The following is an 18,414-nucleotide window of genomic DNA, read 5'->3' as shown; positions in this document are numbered from 1 at the left end:
AAGATATGATATCTACACACACACACACACACACACACACACACATACACACACACATATTTATGGCATCTATATGTGTGTGTGTATGCTGTATATATGTACTGTTCTTTGTAAATTCTGCTTAGTCCTTATAGGCAGATTGCTAAAAGAGCAAAGATCCAAAAGCATGATGGCTGAGGCTTCTCATAAGGCTTCTTATGGTTTATGCCTTTGAAGACCATAGAGTTTCTTCTGAGACAATTGTTTCATGGACAGTCTAATAGATGTGTGGGATCCTTCAGAGATTACCTTTGACTTGCTGCAGGAATTACTGAAGCGGGTGTGTGGGGATGTCCTCTCCACCTGTGTGCAGTCTCTGTCCAACATAGTTCTGAAGGAAAGTGGCCCTGGGAATGTGGATGAAGACCTGTTCGTAAGTAATTACTTTTCTTAACTATTGTTTTCCTTTATATCAGCTGGGATTTTCTAAAGATGACTTTCTAATGTGTATTTTTAATACTATTAGCAAGAAAAGGATTTTCTAGCCTAGAGCTTAACTCTTCTAAAAAGAAGAATTTCTGTGTTGGTGACCGACCTATTCATTTTTCTCTCGTGTTCTTATTATCTGGGGGAAAACTTGATGGGATATACTTAATCCAGTTAGAGCCTGTGAGGTGCCTGATCCATTAGGGAAAACACAGGGCATATTATGAAATAATAGGGCAAGAAAAGAATAAAGTGTGGGTGCTCCTTGTTCTTTTGGTTTGTTTGTTCAATATGTTTTTAAATTCTAATGTGTCTGCTAAGCTGTTTGAATATCAGATTGTAGAACTAGGGAATCATGTGGAGCCATTCTGAACCATGCCTATAATACAGTGAAATATTTGACAAATAAAAACATAAATAACGTTGGAGCAGCAAGATTGGGTGACATGGCAGCCTGCTTTAGAAATTTTGTTGGTGCCAGAGAGTCCTGTGTGCCAGTAAATGTGCAATTTCCCGATTCACGTGACTGACCGTCCACAAAACATGTTGCAGTCATTCTGACTCCAACATCTGACACTCAGTAAAGCAAATAACGAGCTGCTTCTTCATGCTCTTCAGTATAAGCCATCATTTCACCAGAACTGGCCATTTTCCTCATCTGTTCCTCTCCTCTGTGCTTGCCTGCTTTGCCACCTCACATTTGTACCTTGAGACCAAAGACTATGTTGAGATTTGTGGCAAGAGACTGGTTGTGCTGAGGCATTATTGTGAACACTTCAGTAATAAAACTATTATCAGTAGGAATCCACACATTTCAGTGCAGGGGGCTGTGACGTGTAGGATGGCCCCATCCCAAGCTTTCTAGAGGGTCTTGCACCTCTAATTTGAGCAGCTACTGCCCAAACTAAGAAAAATGCTTGTCATGACCAGAGAGTTTTTCCTTCTAAGATTTTTCTTTTCAACTGTTAAATATGTCACCAAAATCTACCTTTCAGTCAAAATATATATGGAGAAGTTTTGCCCTATATAATATTGTTTACTTCACTCTTCTTTAAATATAATGCAAGTATTCCTTTCATCCACTAAGAGATACATGTTCAGGATTTTTTAAATATACATACACTTACTGGCTTCCTCACTCTAAGCCTTTCACATTTTACTGTTTAGCCTCACCCATGCTTCTCTGGGATAAATTAAAACCAGTGTTATTAACTATCAAGTTGTATGTTCTTAATAAACACACAGTAGAAGCAGCTGTGAGGAAGCTAGCACTTACAAGTTTTTGATAGGAGTCTAAATAGTAAACCAATCAGGAACACCCTTTGGAAATATGTTTTAAAATGTAAAACAACTTTATGCCCTTTAAACCCTAGATTACTTCTAAGGAAGTGGAACAGTACTTAAAGGTGCAAAAGTGTTCCTCAGAGGGAATGCAAACAGTAGCAAAGGATTAGAAACAATGTAAATGTTCTTTAGTAATGGAGTAAACTATGATAACATCATAGTTTTTAATGTACTTATGTAGTCATTAAACATATTAACTATATATATTGACATAAAAGATAGAGTGAATTTTACCAAGTAATGACTAAGTTTTCACAGTGACTATTTTTATGAAAAAAATAGTTGTTTTAATTTGGGGAACAAAAAAATATTGACATGTCTTTAATCTAGCTAGAGTTATTTTTTCTTTTGCCTTATTATATTGCAAAACCAATTCTTTTTTCAGGTGAAGTACATTTTTACCTTGGGAGATATAGCCCAGCTTTGTCCAGCCAGAGTGGAGAAGCGAGCCTTCCTTCTGATTCAGTCCATCCTCGCTTCTTCTGTTGATGTGGATCATTGTAAGGCACTTGAAATTATCCTCTGCATGTGCTATCTCAAGGCTGACTTGGCCCCTGAGATACTGTAAATAAGTCCTCTTTTCCTTCCTTGTAGCAGCATCACCTCCAGGTTGCAATGAAGCCCCAGCATTTCAGCCACTCTCCCAGGTCAGAGGCTCTGTCATGCCTTCCGTGATCAGAGCACATGCCATCATTACCTTGGGTAAGTGAGAATAATGTGGGGAAAGTATTGTTTGTGCAGTTTAGTTCCATAGGTAGCTTTTTGTCTCAAATAAGCCAGCCTTAGTAAATATGTTACATACACGGAGCTAGTGTTTATTCTAGCTCTTGTGAATTTGGAAGGGAATTCTGATAGCAACCCCCAGCTCAGAGGCATACCAGAGTGCTGATAATGAGAGCCCTCAGTTGGCAGCTACCCTAGATGATCAGACTCAAGGCACTCCCTGGAGGGAGCTTTTGTTTTTTATGTTAATTTATCACAATTATACCTGTCCTGTGGGTTGTTTTTTAATACTCATAATGCAGCACCACAAAGTCTTCATCAAGACACTACACTAGGGGCGCCTGGGTGGCGCAGTCGGTTAAGCGTCCGACTTCAGCCAGGTCACGATCTCGCGGTCCGGGAGTTCGAGCCCCGCGTCAGGCTCCGGGCTGATGGCTCGGAGCCTGGAGCCTGTTTCCGATTCTGTGTCTCCCTCTCTCTCTGCCCCTCCCCCGTTCATGCTCTGTCTCTCTCTGTCCCAAAAATAAATAAACATTGAAAAAAAAAAAAAAAAGACACTACACTAATCAGAATCAGGCGCTACATTGATTTCTGGGAATGAAAAAATAAATTTGCAGTTCAGTTCATAAAAGGAGATAGTTTATCTGATACTTACCAGAACTGGTAGATGAGCTATTAAACATTTCCCCATGGACTCAAATTGTTGTTAATCTTGAAAAGATGGACCTCTGTGCTATACTTTAATTTTTTTTTTAAGTATAACTATGTATTTTATGCTGGATAGGATTTATGAAATTTTTTGAAATAGCAGTTATTTTTCAAAAATCTAAGAATTGTGAATGAGAGCAAAACATTCCCCAGGTCACAAAAAAAATACAAACCAACAAAACTCAACAACAGCCTTCCTTCTCCTAACTGTGAACGAGAAGTAAAATGAGGTGGTTATTCTTTCCTGTTTGCCTAGCTCAGATTTCAAATTCATTGCTAAACTTTTTAGCTATTAGATTTTGTTAGTCATTTTGAAGGGAAGTAGATAACTCTCAAATTCAAATGTTGACTTTAAAAAGAGGATAGTTTTACTCCAGTGAAGGAACATCTCTTAGTGTATGTCTCATGGAACCCTGGAGGGGCCGGGGGGTGGAGGGGGGGGACATTATTTTTAGGTATTTTGAACCTCCTTATATTTAGTAGTATGGGTTTGTTTTTGATTTTATTTTGTTTGTGATTATTGACATGATATTTTAACTTTGATCAAGTAAAATCCATAGCAAGATATATCTGGAGAAAATTTAGGCATAGAGTTATTAAAGTCAAGACATCTTCATCTTCTGTGACAGGTAAGTTGTGCTTACAGCATGAGGATCTTGCAAAGAAGAGCATCCCAGCTCTAGTGCGAGAGCTGGAGGTGTGTGATGATGTGGCCGTTCGCAACAATGTTGTCATCGTGATGTGCGACCTTTGTATCCGGTACACCGTCATGGTGGACAAGTACATTCCCAATATCTCCATGTGTCTGAAGGATTCAAATCCATTCATCCGAAAGCAGACACTCATCTTGCTTACCAATCTCTTGCAGGTATGTATGAGAATTGGGCCCGTCATTTTTTTTTCCTTCCACTATTTCTTCTGGTTTCAAGGAATATTTGAGTAGTATAGGAAATGTGCTGCTCTCTAATAGAATCGAAAAATAATCAGCCTGTTCTCTGGTTTAAAATATCATTCTACTGTTCTGTACAGCCTTCTTAAACAGATTGTTACTTCCTAATACTTGTTTTGGGTGTATGTTCAGATATCCCATCAGCCAAAGTGAAGTTTCATGTTTGCAAATAAACTCCATGCAAGGATTAGCCCGCTCAGTGGACAGTAGTTCTAGTTCCGGTTCTGTCATTCTTGACTTTGAACAAATCAGTGCTTCTCAGACGTAACTTCTTCTTTTGTGAAGTGAGGATCATATCTGCCCTGCTGTTTCAGAGTTGCTCTGAGAGTCCAATGAGACATTTTAGTGGGCAAAAGAGCTTCGTGAACTCAGAACTCTCAGTGAACAGAGTATTCAATGTTTTTCTTCCCACTGAGAACCTATGTTTAGCCTATAGTGAGGAAGGAAATATTTGATCTTTAAAAAGAAGGCATTTAACCAAGTTGTATATCTATTCTAGTATGTTCTGTAGGCTTATTTTTTTACGTGGTTGGTTAGGTACCTGACAAAGGCACCATTGGCGCTCTCCCTTTTAAAGCCATGTGCTTTGAGTCATTTTCCTAATAGAGTAGATATGATGCTCTTCTACCCACATATCCCTCCACTTCTCTTCGTGATTAACAAATGTATGTACTTTCAAGATTTGTTGGGAAGTGAGTGCTAACAAATTGCGCTAATGTGCCACAGACAGACTGAGTAGCTGACAGGTGTGATGTTAAACAAAAGAAAGTTAACAGTTGGTTTTATAACTGAATGCATTTAAAGTTTGTATGTTACAATTCATCCTTAAACATTCCGGTTTCTCTTCATACAGGAAGAATTTGTGAAATGGAAGGGCTCTCTGTTCTTTCGATTTGTTAGCACTCTGATAGATTCACACCCGGACATCGCCAGGTAACTTTCCTCACATGTCAGATAATTAAATGATTTACCAAATTTCTGGTATATATTAGATCTCTTTTCTCTAAAATTGGTTTAGAGTTGAGTTATTTAGGATTTAGTGAGCTTTTGGCAGTTGCCAGAAAACTAGCAGATTTTTAAGCTATATAACAAAGCTTTATTTTTTTATGTTTATTTATTTTGAGAGAGAGAGAGAGAGAGACGGCATGCACATGCAAGTGGAGGAGGAGCAGAGAGAAAGGGAGAGAGACAATCCCAAGCAGGCTCCATGTTGTCAGCGCAGAGGATGATCTGTGATCCCGAGATCATGACCTGAGCCAAAATCAAAAGTCGGACACTTAAGCAGCTGAGCCACCTAGTGCCCCAACAAAGCTTTATTTTGCACATAAATAAAAAAATAAATAAATCGCTCATCCAGATTGACTATTAAATAATCTCAGAAATTACTACATTTGCTAACATTGTTGATTCTTCCCTAAAGGAGTAATGAACAGCAGTATATGACTTTGTCATAGTAAATTATTTGGAATTTTAGCCATTAACTGTTGACTTAACTGTGTTGATTTCTAGGCCAATAAAATGTCAGTTTTGATGGAGTTAAGGCTTTCTTTTAAGTGTAGAAATTATAAAGAAGAAATTCTAGGAATTAAGACAATCACACAATGTAAAATGAGATTATACGAATTACAAGGCTTCCCTATCAATTCCCAAGGAATTGGAAGGGAAGGGAATTGCTTTGTCACTTGTTAATTCCTATCATTCTATAATTTTTTTAAGGATTTATTTTCAAGGGGATGAGAAATGATCCCACAGAATTAGTTAACCTTGATTATGTTGCATGAATAATTCTTTTTAAAGCAAGTCTGCAATTGGAAAATAGAATGTTGAATGCCATGGCAAAAGCTGCCACAGTTGGGAAAAGGTCTTTATAGAGTTCATTAACTATAAATAACTTATAATAATGGGTCCCTCTGCTTCTAAATATGGTCACCAATGATTTACTCTGAGTTCCATGGAAGAATTTCCGTTCAGTTTTCTTTGGGTATAATTTTCCAAGAAGGAATATTTTACATACTAAACTAGTAGAAGGTTAACATTCCAATTAATGCTATCTAGAATCAGAAATAAAAAGCTAAGACTATTACTTTTTCTTTGTGTATATAATTGAGAGAGAAAGGACCAAAATAGCGATGCATTGCCCTCTCACCTTTACTCTGCTACCATAAGATTGGCTGTCATGGCGTTCTCTATACAATGTGTAGCCCAGAAGCTGGCATAATTAGAAGTGTTGAGAAGGTTTTCACATGATGAGCCTGGGAGGTAAGATTGGTTGTTTAACTTGCACTTTTGGGTTTACTTACTTTTCTCAGCTCCTATGCATGTATGTTAACAAGAGCATTGATCAGTATGTAACATACACAGAACCTGTTGTATAGGCGATCAGAGTATGAATCAGAAAGAAATTAGAAAACCGGATAGGTAATTACACCATAGTAAAATTATCAGTGCCTCTTACAGTATTTTGATACTTCTTTTTTAAGTCTATTTTATCCCTGTATTGTGGGTGTGTTTAAACAGTTGTTCAAATGTGGGTCCTGATTTTCAGCTTTGATAAGCTGATGACTACCTTTGTTAACTGTAATTTAAATTAGTCTCTTTCCCTAGTTTTAGGTCAGGCCAGTCTGCTTACATCAAACACATTAGTTTTTCCATATGTATCTAGTAATACAGATCTTCCAAAGAGACTAGTGACAGAGCCTGTTGTATTTATTTCTGGCCCAGGAGGATTTCCTGAAGATTCTGGCATGAGCAAATTCACATGACATTTTTAATTGGTCGTACACACCCACAATTTGGAGGCTGCAAAATTGTATTGATGTACTTTCCCCTCTGCCTACAAGGTGGTATCCTTGTGGTACAGCATTCACAGATTGAAAGGTTACAGGCTGGTTGTTTTGGGGTTAACTGGGCAAATGCTGCAGAAGTGCAAAAGATGGCCAGAGAGATTCAAGGTAAGAGAATGACTAAGATAACGGCCATTGAGATAGAAAAGGAAGTAAAGACAGAGATTGTTTGGTTTGGAGGAGAGGAAGTGAGTACCTAGAGGGCTTAGTGAAGCTGTGGAACAAGAGGAATGGGGATGAGGTCAGAAAGCTGGAAGGATATGTGTATGTGATCATGAGGTAGATTAGCTGACTTCAGAAGTGGGTGTTCCAGGTGTAGTGACAGGTTCTGGATGGGGCTGCAGAGTAGCTTTCCAGAGCATAGACCTAAGGGTCACTAGAGCCGATGTAATCAGAAAAACAGAAAGTTAGGGGTTAAATGAGCCCATCTGTAGACATTGAAGATGCTCTGAGAGATTGTCTTGGTCAATTCAGATAGTTACAACAAAATACCACAGACCTAGTAGCTTTTAACAACAAAAATTTCTTTCTCACCTTTTGGAGGCTGGAAGTCTGAGACCAGGGCGCCGGCACGGTTGGGGTCTGGTGAAGGTCCTCCTCCAGATAGCTAGTTTCTGTTTGTATCTTCACATGGTAGAAGGGATGAGAGATCTTTCTGGGGCTTCTTTTATAAGGACATTAATCTCATTCACTAACCCCAAAGGCCCAGCATCCTAAGACCATTTCCTTAGGGTCTAGGTTTCCAACATAGGAATGGGGCAGGGGTGGAGGACACAATATTCAGACCATAGCAGTGATGCTGGGATCTGGAATGGAAAAAACTAAAACTAGGAAGTGGTTACCAAGCAGTTGAGGGGCAAATAGATAGCCAGAGCCTCTGTAGAGAAGGCTCTGTAGAAAAGGTATTATTACATGGACCAGGTAGAGGAAGCCAACCCACATTCCCTCTTTCCTGCACCTTCCTCAAACAGCCTTTTCTTCAGAGCACTTGTGGCAGCATATTTGTATGTATAACATCTCTCTACCTGCTAGAATATAAGCATCCGGGAGGGCCAAGATTTTGTTTTGTTGACTGCGGTATCCCTAGCACCTAAAAGAGAGCCTGAGACTAAGTGGACCCTCAATGAACATTTCATAAATGAATGAATGAAAATATTATGACAGGGGGGCGGGGGTAGTGGGTGTGGGAATATGGTCCTCCTTGCTCGACTCTGGCGTTTGGGAGAAGCAGCAAGTGGCCTTCCCTTAAGAGGACTGTGGGAAATGGTGTCCCCAGAGGAAAGCCAGCCCTGACTTGCGAAGAAGGGAAGTGTGGAGAGGGGAGAGAGCTGACTCCTGGGAAGTACAGTATACACTGTGGAAGCACTCAAGGCCAGGGAACGGAGACATGGGAAGTGAGATGAGGAGAAAAGAAACAGAACAGTATAGGGATGTGAGAGAGATGAGGAGGACTGGGTAACAAGGGGGCCTGGATTTGGGGTGTAGCCAAGGAGCACAGAGATGTGGGAAGTTACTTACCTCAGGTTTCAAAGAGAATTCTGGCATAAGTCGGTCTGAGATAGACCATGTTGTAACCCAGATCAGGAATAGGAGTCCATGAACAGTGGCCTTTATTGAACAGATAGCTGCTTCAGAATAGCATTTGGCATGGGAAAATATTTGAAAATAGTCAGATTTTTATGTTCCTACTAATACTGAAAGTGGAAGTAAGGCTGTTTGAAATCTGGATTTGGATTCTTACTAAGAGAGTAATAATTGTTTTCTGCAAGATTATTGTGACCCAGATTTAGCTGGTCTTCTATATAATACAATTAATGCTGTGTAAAATGTCTACAGGGTATCCCTGAATTGGTGGTGTGATTACATGCTGTTTCTTTTAATTGTCCTGAGGGATGAGAAGTGGTGGGAAAGGATGCTGAGATCTTAACTTAGTGCGGTGTCTTTGGGGCTGTTGAAGCTTTCCGTTCCAGGTACCTGAAGAGTGCTTCTGCCACTCTAAAGGAATGCTCCAGGAAGCACTGCTTGGACTGCTCGTTTTTTTTAACTTTACAGCTGACAAACAAACAAACAAAAAAATGCAGAATTGTCTCTCTTCCCCAGTTTGTCAAGCTAGTAAGATCTGTGAGTTTGATCCAGTCAGGGATGAAATGTACCCTTTTAAGCCCCAGTAAATGCAGCAGCAGGATTAGTGCTGGATGTTACCCCATTGACTGTGGTTTCTGGCTTCTCATGATGCAGAGCCCTCTCACTCTGCTTCCAGCCCTGAGCATGTGAATCCTTTGCATAATTTATGTTACTATTAGATTTATCTGTGTAGTTGGTTAAGCCAGTTATTCACTAGGGAGTAGACTGCAGTATCTTGCCCACCAGTTAGTTCCCTCTCCCAGTATGTATTCTTGACCTGAACTCCGAGTAGAGGAATGTTTGACATCAAGTTGAAGCCCGTAAGTTGAAGCTCAGAGCAGCCCTTCTTCTTGCAGAAGAGTTCCTGGATTCTGTCTGATCTTATCGTCATGTGAATGACTTCAAATATGAGGAGAAAATGCAGGTAGTTGTAAGAACTGCTGTGCTGTGGAAGGTTAACCGTAGTAAAACACTGCAGAAAGTGACATCTTGTTGTTTTGGGGGGAATAGTTTTTGTTTACTTAATGGTGGTCACAAATGGCTCCTAGATCAGTAGGTGCTTCTAGCTGGCCTTAAGTGAAATTCTGCTTGGGAGATTCCCTTTATGATACAGAGTTGTACTTGTTTTGGGTTCAGAATGTCAGGCTGCTCCCTTATTTCCTGGGTGAATGAATAGATAAAGTGCTGCTATTTACAGTGAAATTTTTACCTAGGCTTACTTCAACATCATTTTTGGAACTACCTTCTTTAAGTTTTAATTGATGGTGTGCTTTGAATACAGAGTGATTTTAATATTAGCCTCAGAAGGATCATTAGGGGAAGGTGAATCTCCTGCAAGTCCTATGCATTCCAAAGCCAATAATTGTTTTGGGTCATCCTTGTCACTACCACCCACCCTTGAGAGCTGAGTGGTGCCCCTGTGCAGGTTGAAATTGCATTTATCTCTGAAATGAAATTAAGACAATCGTCTGCACAATCTGAATGGATCAGAGCCAGCCTTGCACCACCCCATACTGTTCCCTGGGCAAACTCTCTCCCCTACTAAACAAACTGTCCGAGGCCTGTAGTTAGATAGCCTGCCTTTGTCCATGTCCATTTGACTTTGGAAACTGTTAGTGTTTTGCTCTTCAGGTGGGTGCAGTGCTGCTGACATCAGTATCTCATGTTGGATGCCTCTCCAAGATTTGGGGGCACAGGAGAAAGGAGAGTGCCCAGGGCTTGCTGATGAGTCCAAAGCTCAGTGAGAGCCCTTCGCTATCTGTGCTGACCCAAACTCTGAGGCTCTTGTAATTAATCCCAATTCTTGAAAAAGTCCCAGTTACTAAAACAGGTTTTTGCTCATTATTGTGGGCAACAAACTTCAAAGTGGGTTTGGGGAAGCCAAATATTCATTTTTTGGTAGTGGTTTGTTGTTGCATCAGCCATGAGGACCACAGGGTTTTGCTTAAAAGAGCAATTTGGGGACAGTTGGTTGTTCTCCCACATTTGAAGTGTAGCTGAATAATAACACTTTGTTAGAATTTTCAAAGGAATCCTTGTAGAAAAAGCCTTTATGCTGACCTTGGATTCAAAAAGGAGGCTGTTGAGCAAGGACAGACAAAAGAAACTAAATTTGTATCTTGCTTTTGATCTGAATGAAGCTGGGTATTGGGATAGATTACATATCCCTTTCTCTTATTCACATCTCAGCATTCTTATGTAATTTTAGAGACTCTCTGCAAACCGCAAACAGGTCTCTTTCTTCTGTTTCCTCCTTCTTTGCAGTTTTGGGGAGTTTTGCCTGGCTCACCTGTTACTGAAGAGGAATCCTGTCATGTTCTTCCAGCATTTCATTGAGTGTATCTTCCACTTCAATAACTATGAGAAGCATGAGAAGTATAACAAATTCCCCCAGTCAGAGAGGTTAGTGAAGCTCTTGGGAAGGGCTGGGTGAACGGACACGGCCCCGGCATTCCTTGTAGTGGCCTTCCTTCTCTTGGCCAGTGACTCCAGGCAGTTCACCCATGCAAGTAGCATCCTAAAGGAGGTGCCTCTGGGAAGCACTGTCATCTCCTCTGTGCACTTATGTAAGCCTTGCGTAGACGGCTTTTAGGATGCTGCAGAATGCTGTAGAAAGTAATGTCCTTGTACCCTTGCCCACGTGATGTGTGATAAAATTGTCCCGTTTTGCTATAGAGAGAAGCGGCTGTTTTCACTGAAGGGGAAGACAAACAAGCAGAAACGAATGAAAATCTACAAGTTTCTTCTGGAGCACTTCACAGATGAACAGCGATTCAATATCACTTCTAAAATCTGCCTTAGTATTTTGGGTAGGCCTGGTGTGTTTGGGATAAAGTATATGTTTCCAAATGAAATACTGTGTGGCTAGTGCAGACCAGCAGCAAATGAGACCCTCGTACTGTGGGAGGACCCCATTTTTGCTTTCTTTGACATCAGCTGTGCCAATGCAGACACCCACCTTGAAGCCAAGAGGAGCCCTCCTAGCTCTGTGGGATACATTTCCCCCACCCTGGGGCTGGACTCTTTCTCAGGGGCTGATCTTTTGTGCTCTTTTCCAGCATGCTTTGCTGACGGCATCCTGCCACTGGACATGGAAGCCAGTGAGTTGCTCTCAGATACATTTGAGGTCCTCAGCTCAAAGGAGATCAAGCTTTTGGCCATGAGATCTAAAGCAGATAAGGACCTGCTTATGGAAGAAGATGACACAGCCTTGGCCAATGCAGTCATGCAGGAAGCTCAGAAGAGGCTCATCTCACAAGTGAGTTTGTTGTTCCATAAATGGGCCTGTTTACGCCCATGCTTCTCTGTCCGCCCCCTAACTACTGGTGGTCTACCTCAGATCCAGATTTCATTCTCACCCATGACCTTAAGATGCACCCCAGTGATGATGTTTCTGCCTGTGTGTTTCTAGCTCCAACTTCTCTCATGGCCTGAACACATCCCACTTGCCTACCTGAATGTGCCACAGACATTTCAGGCTTACTGTGGCAAAACAGAGTTACTCCTCTCTTCCTCCTCTTTGTCTCTCTTCCCACAGTCTCTACTCTAGAGAAGGAGACTGTTATCTACCAAGTTGTCCATTAGGGAACCTGAAGTCTGGCATGCCAGGTGTATGCTTCCTTTGGCCAGAGTGTGAAAACTGGGATCAGACTGATTTAAGGGAGTGCTAAATTGCCATAGTCACAAGGCCCCAGTTCTTACACCTGGCCTCAATTACTAGGCTCTATTTCCCACCTGAGCCCTGAAAACTTTGGACCTCAAAGAAATAGATTTTGATGTCATTCAGTGTGTCAGCAGATCCTATATATTTTATCTCACAAACCCATCTCTCTACCCCATTCCAACCAGTTCTGCACACACTTAACCTGGTGCCATTTCTGGCACCCTTTATGTCTCTAGTTTCTTTCTGTTCCAGGCTGTATACCACTTTGCTGCCACAGCAGTCTTTCTTAAGGACAAATTGGATCATTTTATCTTCCTGGTTAAAAGAGACTGGAGGGAGATTGGCTGCAAAGGCAGCAGGGAACCTTCAGGGTGATAGATTACAGGTGGTTATGTGGATGATAGTGTTGGTTAGTCACCTCTGTACCGTTGTCAGACTCATCAAAGTGTTCACTTAACATGGGTAAATTTTATCACATCTAAGTTATAGCCCACTAATGCTACCTTTAGTCAGTCGTTTGGTGGCTTCCAGTCATCTTCTGAGTAAAATCCTGATTCTTTTTCAAGACACACAGAGCTGTTGGGTGTCCCTCCGCCCTTGCGCCTCCCGTCTCTACGCCCCCCTCCTTGACCATCCCATTCAGGTCACTGTTGGTTCCTTGGGTAGAAAGCATCGCTTCTGCCGTTGTGTCTTTGTGTGTTGCCCGTCTGTCTGCCTGCAGGGCCTCTCCCTCCCTGTCCTCCTTTCCTGCCACCATACTCCTACATCTTTTCAAAAGAAGCCCCTGCCTCTCTAGGCATCCCTTGTCTATAAATCCCTCACCATCCTGCCAGCTGTCACACCATGCCACACATCAGAGCACACAGTCTTGTCTAGAAGCAGCTTGAAGGCAAGAATTCTTGGCTTCGTTTCTACATCCCCAAGGGTTAGCTTTGTGTCTGGTACAGAGAAGGCATTTGATAACATTTATTGAGTTGAACTCACTTAGACCACTTTTTAAGACTATCCCTATACTTAACCATCTGCTCAGACTCATATTTATGTTTATTTCTCTACCGATTGCCCTTCTATTTCAGGAACTCTGATAAGACGTTTTTAGAAATAGTGATTTACAAGGAAGGAACCTATACTAGTGAGTATAAATGAGAGGAAAAAGAATACTTGTCAGATTCAAAATGGTAAATCTTACCACATATGAGGGCTGTTTAATGATTATTTTTAATTCTAAGAGATTTATTACAAAATATTTGTGGCTAGTGACCATTCATGGTAAAGAATTTGAAGCCTTGGTCAAATCGGGTACTATATAAATACATAACCCTTTTCTAAATGTGTGCAAAGTTTAGACACACAAAAAGAGAGAGATACCAAATTGACTCATGTTTGCCGTTCTCAACTATTTGTCATTTCACATCAGGAAAAAAAAATGTCTCTTTTGGGTAGCCAGATTTGAGCTCATTTTCATTCCTCCTGAGTGGAGGAATGGAATGCATCTGAGATGGATTTGTATGGACATTTGGAGCTTGTTGTCAAGTTATTCAACATTTTTCTAATTCCCGCTTCTTGTTTAGAAAGTAAGAATAGCATTCATCCTCATCCTCCTTCACAAATCCTTCAGAGTGTTTTGAGGTAATGCTTATAAAGTCTCCAGGACAAGGGTGCTGGGTCCTCTACAATCTCCAGTATCATAATAAAAAAATAAGAAGCTTCTGTAGCACCCTAGATTGGCTGTACAGAAAGAACTAGGTCAAGGAGAAGCCTTTGTCTCAGAACTTTATCCACCTAAAACATGCCGTTGTTTGTGTTACTACAGGTTCAGAAGAAGAATTTCATAGAAAATATTATTCCAATTATCATCTCCCTGAAGACTGTGCTAGAGAGAAATAAGATCCCAGCTTTGCGGGAACTCATGACCTATCTCAGGGTAAAAGATGACCTTGTGCTTTGTGGTTGGGGTGTCTCCCTTCTCCAGCTCAGTAGTCAGAATCTGTAGCAGTTATGATGGTGCAGTTGGTCAGTGAATCTAGGAGCTCAAACTGCTACAAAACCAGCTTCACATTTTTCTAGAACTAGACCAGCCAGACAGGCCTTTGACTGTGGGGGAGAAGAGAAAGAGTTTGACCATAGGTTCCACAGAAGCCAGTTCTTGCCTTTTTCATGCAATTGAGTTTATGAAGGGCTGACCCACTGTACTGAGCATGTGTGTCCTTGATGCCAGTTTTGAGATTTAGTTCTGAAAGCTTTCTCAGCTAGGGTCAAGGTACAAAGGTATCATCTTAGTTCATTCTGGTGAGGGATAAAGTGACTGGGCATCATGTTTAATTTGGGGGTGTTTACCTTTAACACTTCCTCTGCATCAGGAAATAGCAGTGGGTCTTGGGGAGCACTGATGGGGCTGGGCTGCCATCACTGGTGGAATCCAAAGCCATCAAAGGTTGCAGTCTAAGCACCCAAGATAAGTGGACTTGCCGTGCAGATATAAATGAGGCCCCTCACCTTTCTGGCAAAATTTTTCGATCAGAAATAAATGCAACATTTTTTCCTTTCTCTGTTTACACTATGCCATTTTCTTCCCCCCAAAAAAATGCTAAAATTTTTTTTTGCCAATAAGGGCTACCACCAAATTACATTGAATGTAAATTCTTCAAGTATCTCTTTAAAGAAAGTTAAGGTAGGAGAGATAGGATAATTGTATGGGAAAAAATGACAACTTCCAGTTATTCTTATACTTTTATTGCCCTGTTTTAAAGCTCAGAAAGAAAGGAGTTTAGACCCTCAATAAACTGCTGAAAGGCTTCCGAACAATGAGTCTTTCTCCTGTCTGAGCACATGCCCAGAGAACGGCCACATAGCTGCCTTCCTCCAGCTCCAGCAGCGTGGCACATGTGCATTGGCAGCCTTCTGTGCAAGCAGCTCTGGCCACTCTTTCGTCTCATTTGGGCAACCCTCTCTTGGTGGCAGCTGGAAGCATTCATAGAGTTCCTTCCCTTTGTTGGGACTTCCCTTGCAGTTGGGGCTACGATAAAGCTTCTCCCTCTAGCACTGTTAGGTGAAGTGGTTTCTTTCTCTTAGCAAGGAGGTCTGGTCCCTGGCAGCCCCTTTTCAGACCTGAGAATGTTCTTACGTTCATATGATAAAAGGTTTTCTGTCCTATTTTCAAAAGACACAAAGATAGTTGCAGTCCTCTCAGAAAGCTAGTGTGGACAGATAGATAAGCAACTTTTACACTGCACTGCTTTCTGTAACGTGTTCCAGAGGCCCTGTCTGCACCAGGATGTGCCATGTATTACCTGCCCATATAACCTCTGGCTTCAATTTCTAAGGGCCCTGACACTACAAGACCCTTTAAACTAGATCCTTGACTTAGAGCCAAGCCCACCACCTAGATATGTCACCATCCCCATCCCAGCCTTCAAGAATGGGAAGGCGGTAGCTTATTGGTGGCAGTTCTGTGCCTCTGTTGTAAGTTCTGCTTTAGGCAAAGATTGTGTGATTCCTTGTCCTTTGTCCTTCATCAGGAACCTGGGAAATTTCCTATTAATTGGCAGATAGGCAGGAAGCTCCGTAAGAGATCAGAACTAATAGTTAATGTCTCATGTTGAGCTCACTGGCTTGTGTGGTAAATACATGCATGGTTGGCATTTCCTGGGAAAACACCATTATGTTACTTAACTTGTTGGTTGATGTACTAGAAATAGTTCAGCAACACATGTCTTCCTGTTCATGTTAATATTTGTCAGGTCAGGTTGGAGAGCTTATTTATTTAAGAAAACTTACTAAAGTGTGCCTCTGGGATCTGTTTTAGGAGGTGATGCAGGATTACCGCGATGAAATCAAGGACTTCTTTGCATTAGACAAGCAGCTGGCATCGGAGCTCGAGTACGACATGAAGAAGTACAACGAACAGCTAGCCCAGGAGCAGGAGCTGGCGAGACTGGCAGACGTGAGTGGGGCGGCTTACAGGGCCGGCAGGTGCACAGAGAGCAGGTGCGGGGTGGCCCACCTTCACAGTCTTCCCTCTGCCATCAGCTTTCCCAGTGCTTCTCGAAACCCACACACAAACTGAGGCTGGTGTGAGTGAGACCTTCAGGACTGCTGCGTGTTCCTTTGCCACGTGTGCCATGCAGATCGCTCGATCAGGGAGGCTTCCCTTCCCTCATGGCCGGATCACATGAACTTGTCTGGAAAGTCATAGTAATACTTGGGGGAAGTACGTGAATACCCAGAAAGCAAGCTGGTAGTCGAGTTATTTAATCTGATTATAGTGATCACAGCTAACCAGATCCCCCTAGGTGTCTCCATTTACTTATGGTCCTGCTTCCTGTGTGCCCCTGTTTCGGACAGAATGTCACTTGGGCTATTTCTAGGTGAGCTGCTGTTCATTTTCAGACATAGTGTGCTCACTTCTCTGAGAAATCCAGACATATCTGCTGCATTAAAAAATGATTAGGACAAACTAACTTAATCTTTTTTCTCTTTAACACCACATCTGCCTCAACTGTTTCTGGAGAGAACGTTCTGTGTGCCCATGGCTGACATGGTTTTAAAATAAATTACTTACAGACTTACTCAGGGCATGTAAAGGTTCTATTTAAAAATAAATAAATAGAAGTGTCAGTAGATAAATAGTCTTTCTTTATCTTCCCTGACAGGTTGCTCCGAGTTTCGAAGGAATGCCAGCTCTGGCTGGCCAAGAAGGTGCTGCTGTGCCCGCTGCTGCAAGCCAGCCCTCAACACCCAGGGCGATTGCTGGCCAGGCACCGCCTCTGCCTTCTTCCCTAGAGACAGGGCTGTTGAAGACACTTATGCCCAAAGGCAGGTATGGAGCCGGGTGTCAGTAACGGGGACCCCTGCCTCTCACCACCTTCTCCGTGGCATCTGTATCTTCCCCACTGGGCGTTTTCACCCACACCCTCCAGGCTCCTCGCACTCAAATCTGAAATGGGTGTGGATGAGGGCACAATCAAGAGGCAGAGGGCAGTCACTCCAGTGTTTTCAGCCTCCTCTGCATGCCTGTGGCCTGTTTTCCTCTGCAGGCGCATGTCCCTGAGTACCATCGCAATCCTGAATTCTGTCAAGAAGGCTGTGGAGTCCAACAGCAGTCACCGGAGTCGGAGTACAGGAGGGTTGTCATTCCCTTTGAGTTCTCAAAGCCTGGACAAAATGTGCCATCGTGGTAAGTCCCAAGTCCCAGGGTGGCTCCAGGGGCTGGTAGATGTGTGGGGTTTTGTATCGCAGACACAGTGAACACACAGGTGAAAAGACAGAACAGGTCTCCCTTTCTTTGCTTTCAAAATGATTTCTGTTTTCTTGTCTTCAAAAAAAATTTTTTTTAATGTTTATTTATTTTTGAGACAGAGACAGAGTGTGAGCAGGGGAGGGGCAGAGAGAGAGGGAGACACAGAGAACTAAAGCAGGTTCCAGGCTCTGAGTTGTCAGCACAGAGACTAACACGGGGCTTGAACCCATGAACCGCGAGATCATGACCTGAGCCGAAGTTGGATGCCTAACCTACTGAGCCAACCAGGCGCCCCTCTGTTTTCTTGTCTTTAAAACAAACAACTTTGGGGATTTGGGATTCTAGGTAATAAAACAGTGCATATTTATAAGAGATTTGGAAAAGAGAGTGAAGTGAAAACTCACCTGTAGCAGTAAGGTGTTAATTCTTCCAGTCTTTTTATTCCTCACACACACATGCCTTTGGCCTTATTTATAAAGTTGTGATCTTAGGGGCACCTGGGTGGCTCAGTCGGTTAAGCATCTGACTCTCGGTTTTGGCTCAGGTCATGATCTCATGGTTTCATGAGTTCGAGCCCCATGTTGGGCTCTGTGCTGACAGCTCAGAGCCTGGAGCCTGCTTCAGATTCTGTGTCTCCCTCTCTCTCTGCCCTTCCCCCACTTGCACTGTCTCCATCTCTCTCAATAAACTTAAGAAAAAAAAATTAAGTTGTGATCTTAGTGTGCATTTCTGGTTTGTAATCCACTTCTCTGCACATACTGACAACAGTGAACATTTTTCCATGAACTTTTCTTTCTATCTTTTCTCCCAGTGGCTTTGTAGTTTTCTATCTTGCGGAAGTACTGGAACCTATTTA

General features: G+C 42.1%; 1 protein-coding gene across 3 annotated transcripts in view; it reads left to right on the top strand.

The window, feature by feature from the left end:
- Positions 1 to 18,414, top strand: part of NCAPD3 (non-SMC condensin II complex subunit D3) — a 62,801-nt gene that overhangs the window by 41,327 nt on the left and 3,060 nt on the right. For 2 of the 3 annotated variants that reach the window (XM_030331632.2, XM_030331633.1), the window contains exons 20-31: positions 305 to 412; positions 2,195 to 2,309; positions 2,404 to 2,511; positions 3,870 to 4,108; positions 5,043 to 5,122; positions 10,921 to 11,058; positions 11,332 to 11,465; positions 11,715 to 11,914; positions 14,133 to 14,243; positions 16,125 to 16,262; positions 16,972 to 17,138; positions 17,356 to 17,495. In XM_030331632.2, the coding sequence (XP_030187492.1) occupies positions 305 to 412; positions 2,195 to 2,309; positions 2,404 to 2,511; positions 3,870 to 4,108; positions 5,043 to 5,122; positions 10,921 to 11,058; positions 11,332 to 11,465; positions 11,715 to 11,914; positions 14,133 to 14,243; positions 16,125 to 16,262; positions 16,972 to 17,138; positions 17,356 to 17,495 (1,678 nt within the window). The remainder of the gene's footprint in view (positions 1 to 304; positions 413 to 2,194; positions 2,310 to 2,403; positions 2,512 to 3,869; positions 4,109 to 5,042; positions 5,123 to 10,920; positions 11,059 to 11,331; positions 11,466 to 11,714; positions 11,915 to 14,132; positions 14,244 to 16,124; positions 16,263 to 16,971; positions 17,139 to 17,355; positions 17,496 to 18,414) is intronic. The other variant, XM_032595039.1, reaches the window with a different exon arrangement.

This window comes from Lynx canadensis, chromosome D1 (assembly GCF_007474595.2).
Source record: "Lynx canadensis isolate LIC74 chromosome D1, mLynCan4.pri.v2, whole genome shotgun sequence".
NCBI lineage: Eukaryota > Metazoa > Chordata > Mammalia > Carnivora > Felidae > Lynx > Lynx canadensis.
Note: the sequence above shows the minus strand (reverse complement) of the source record. Positions and strands in the feature narration are given on the sequence as shown.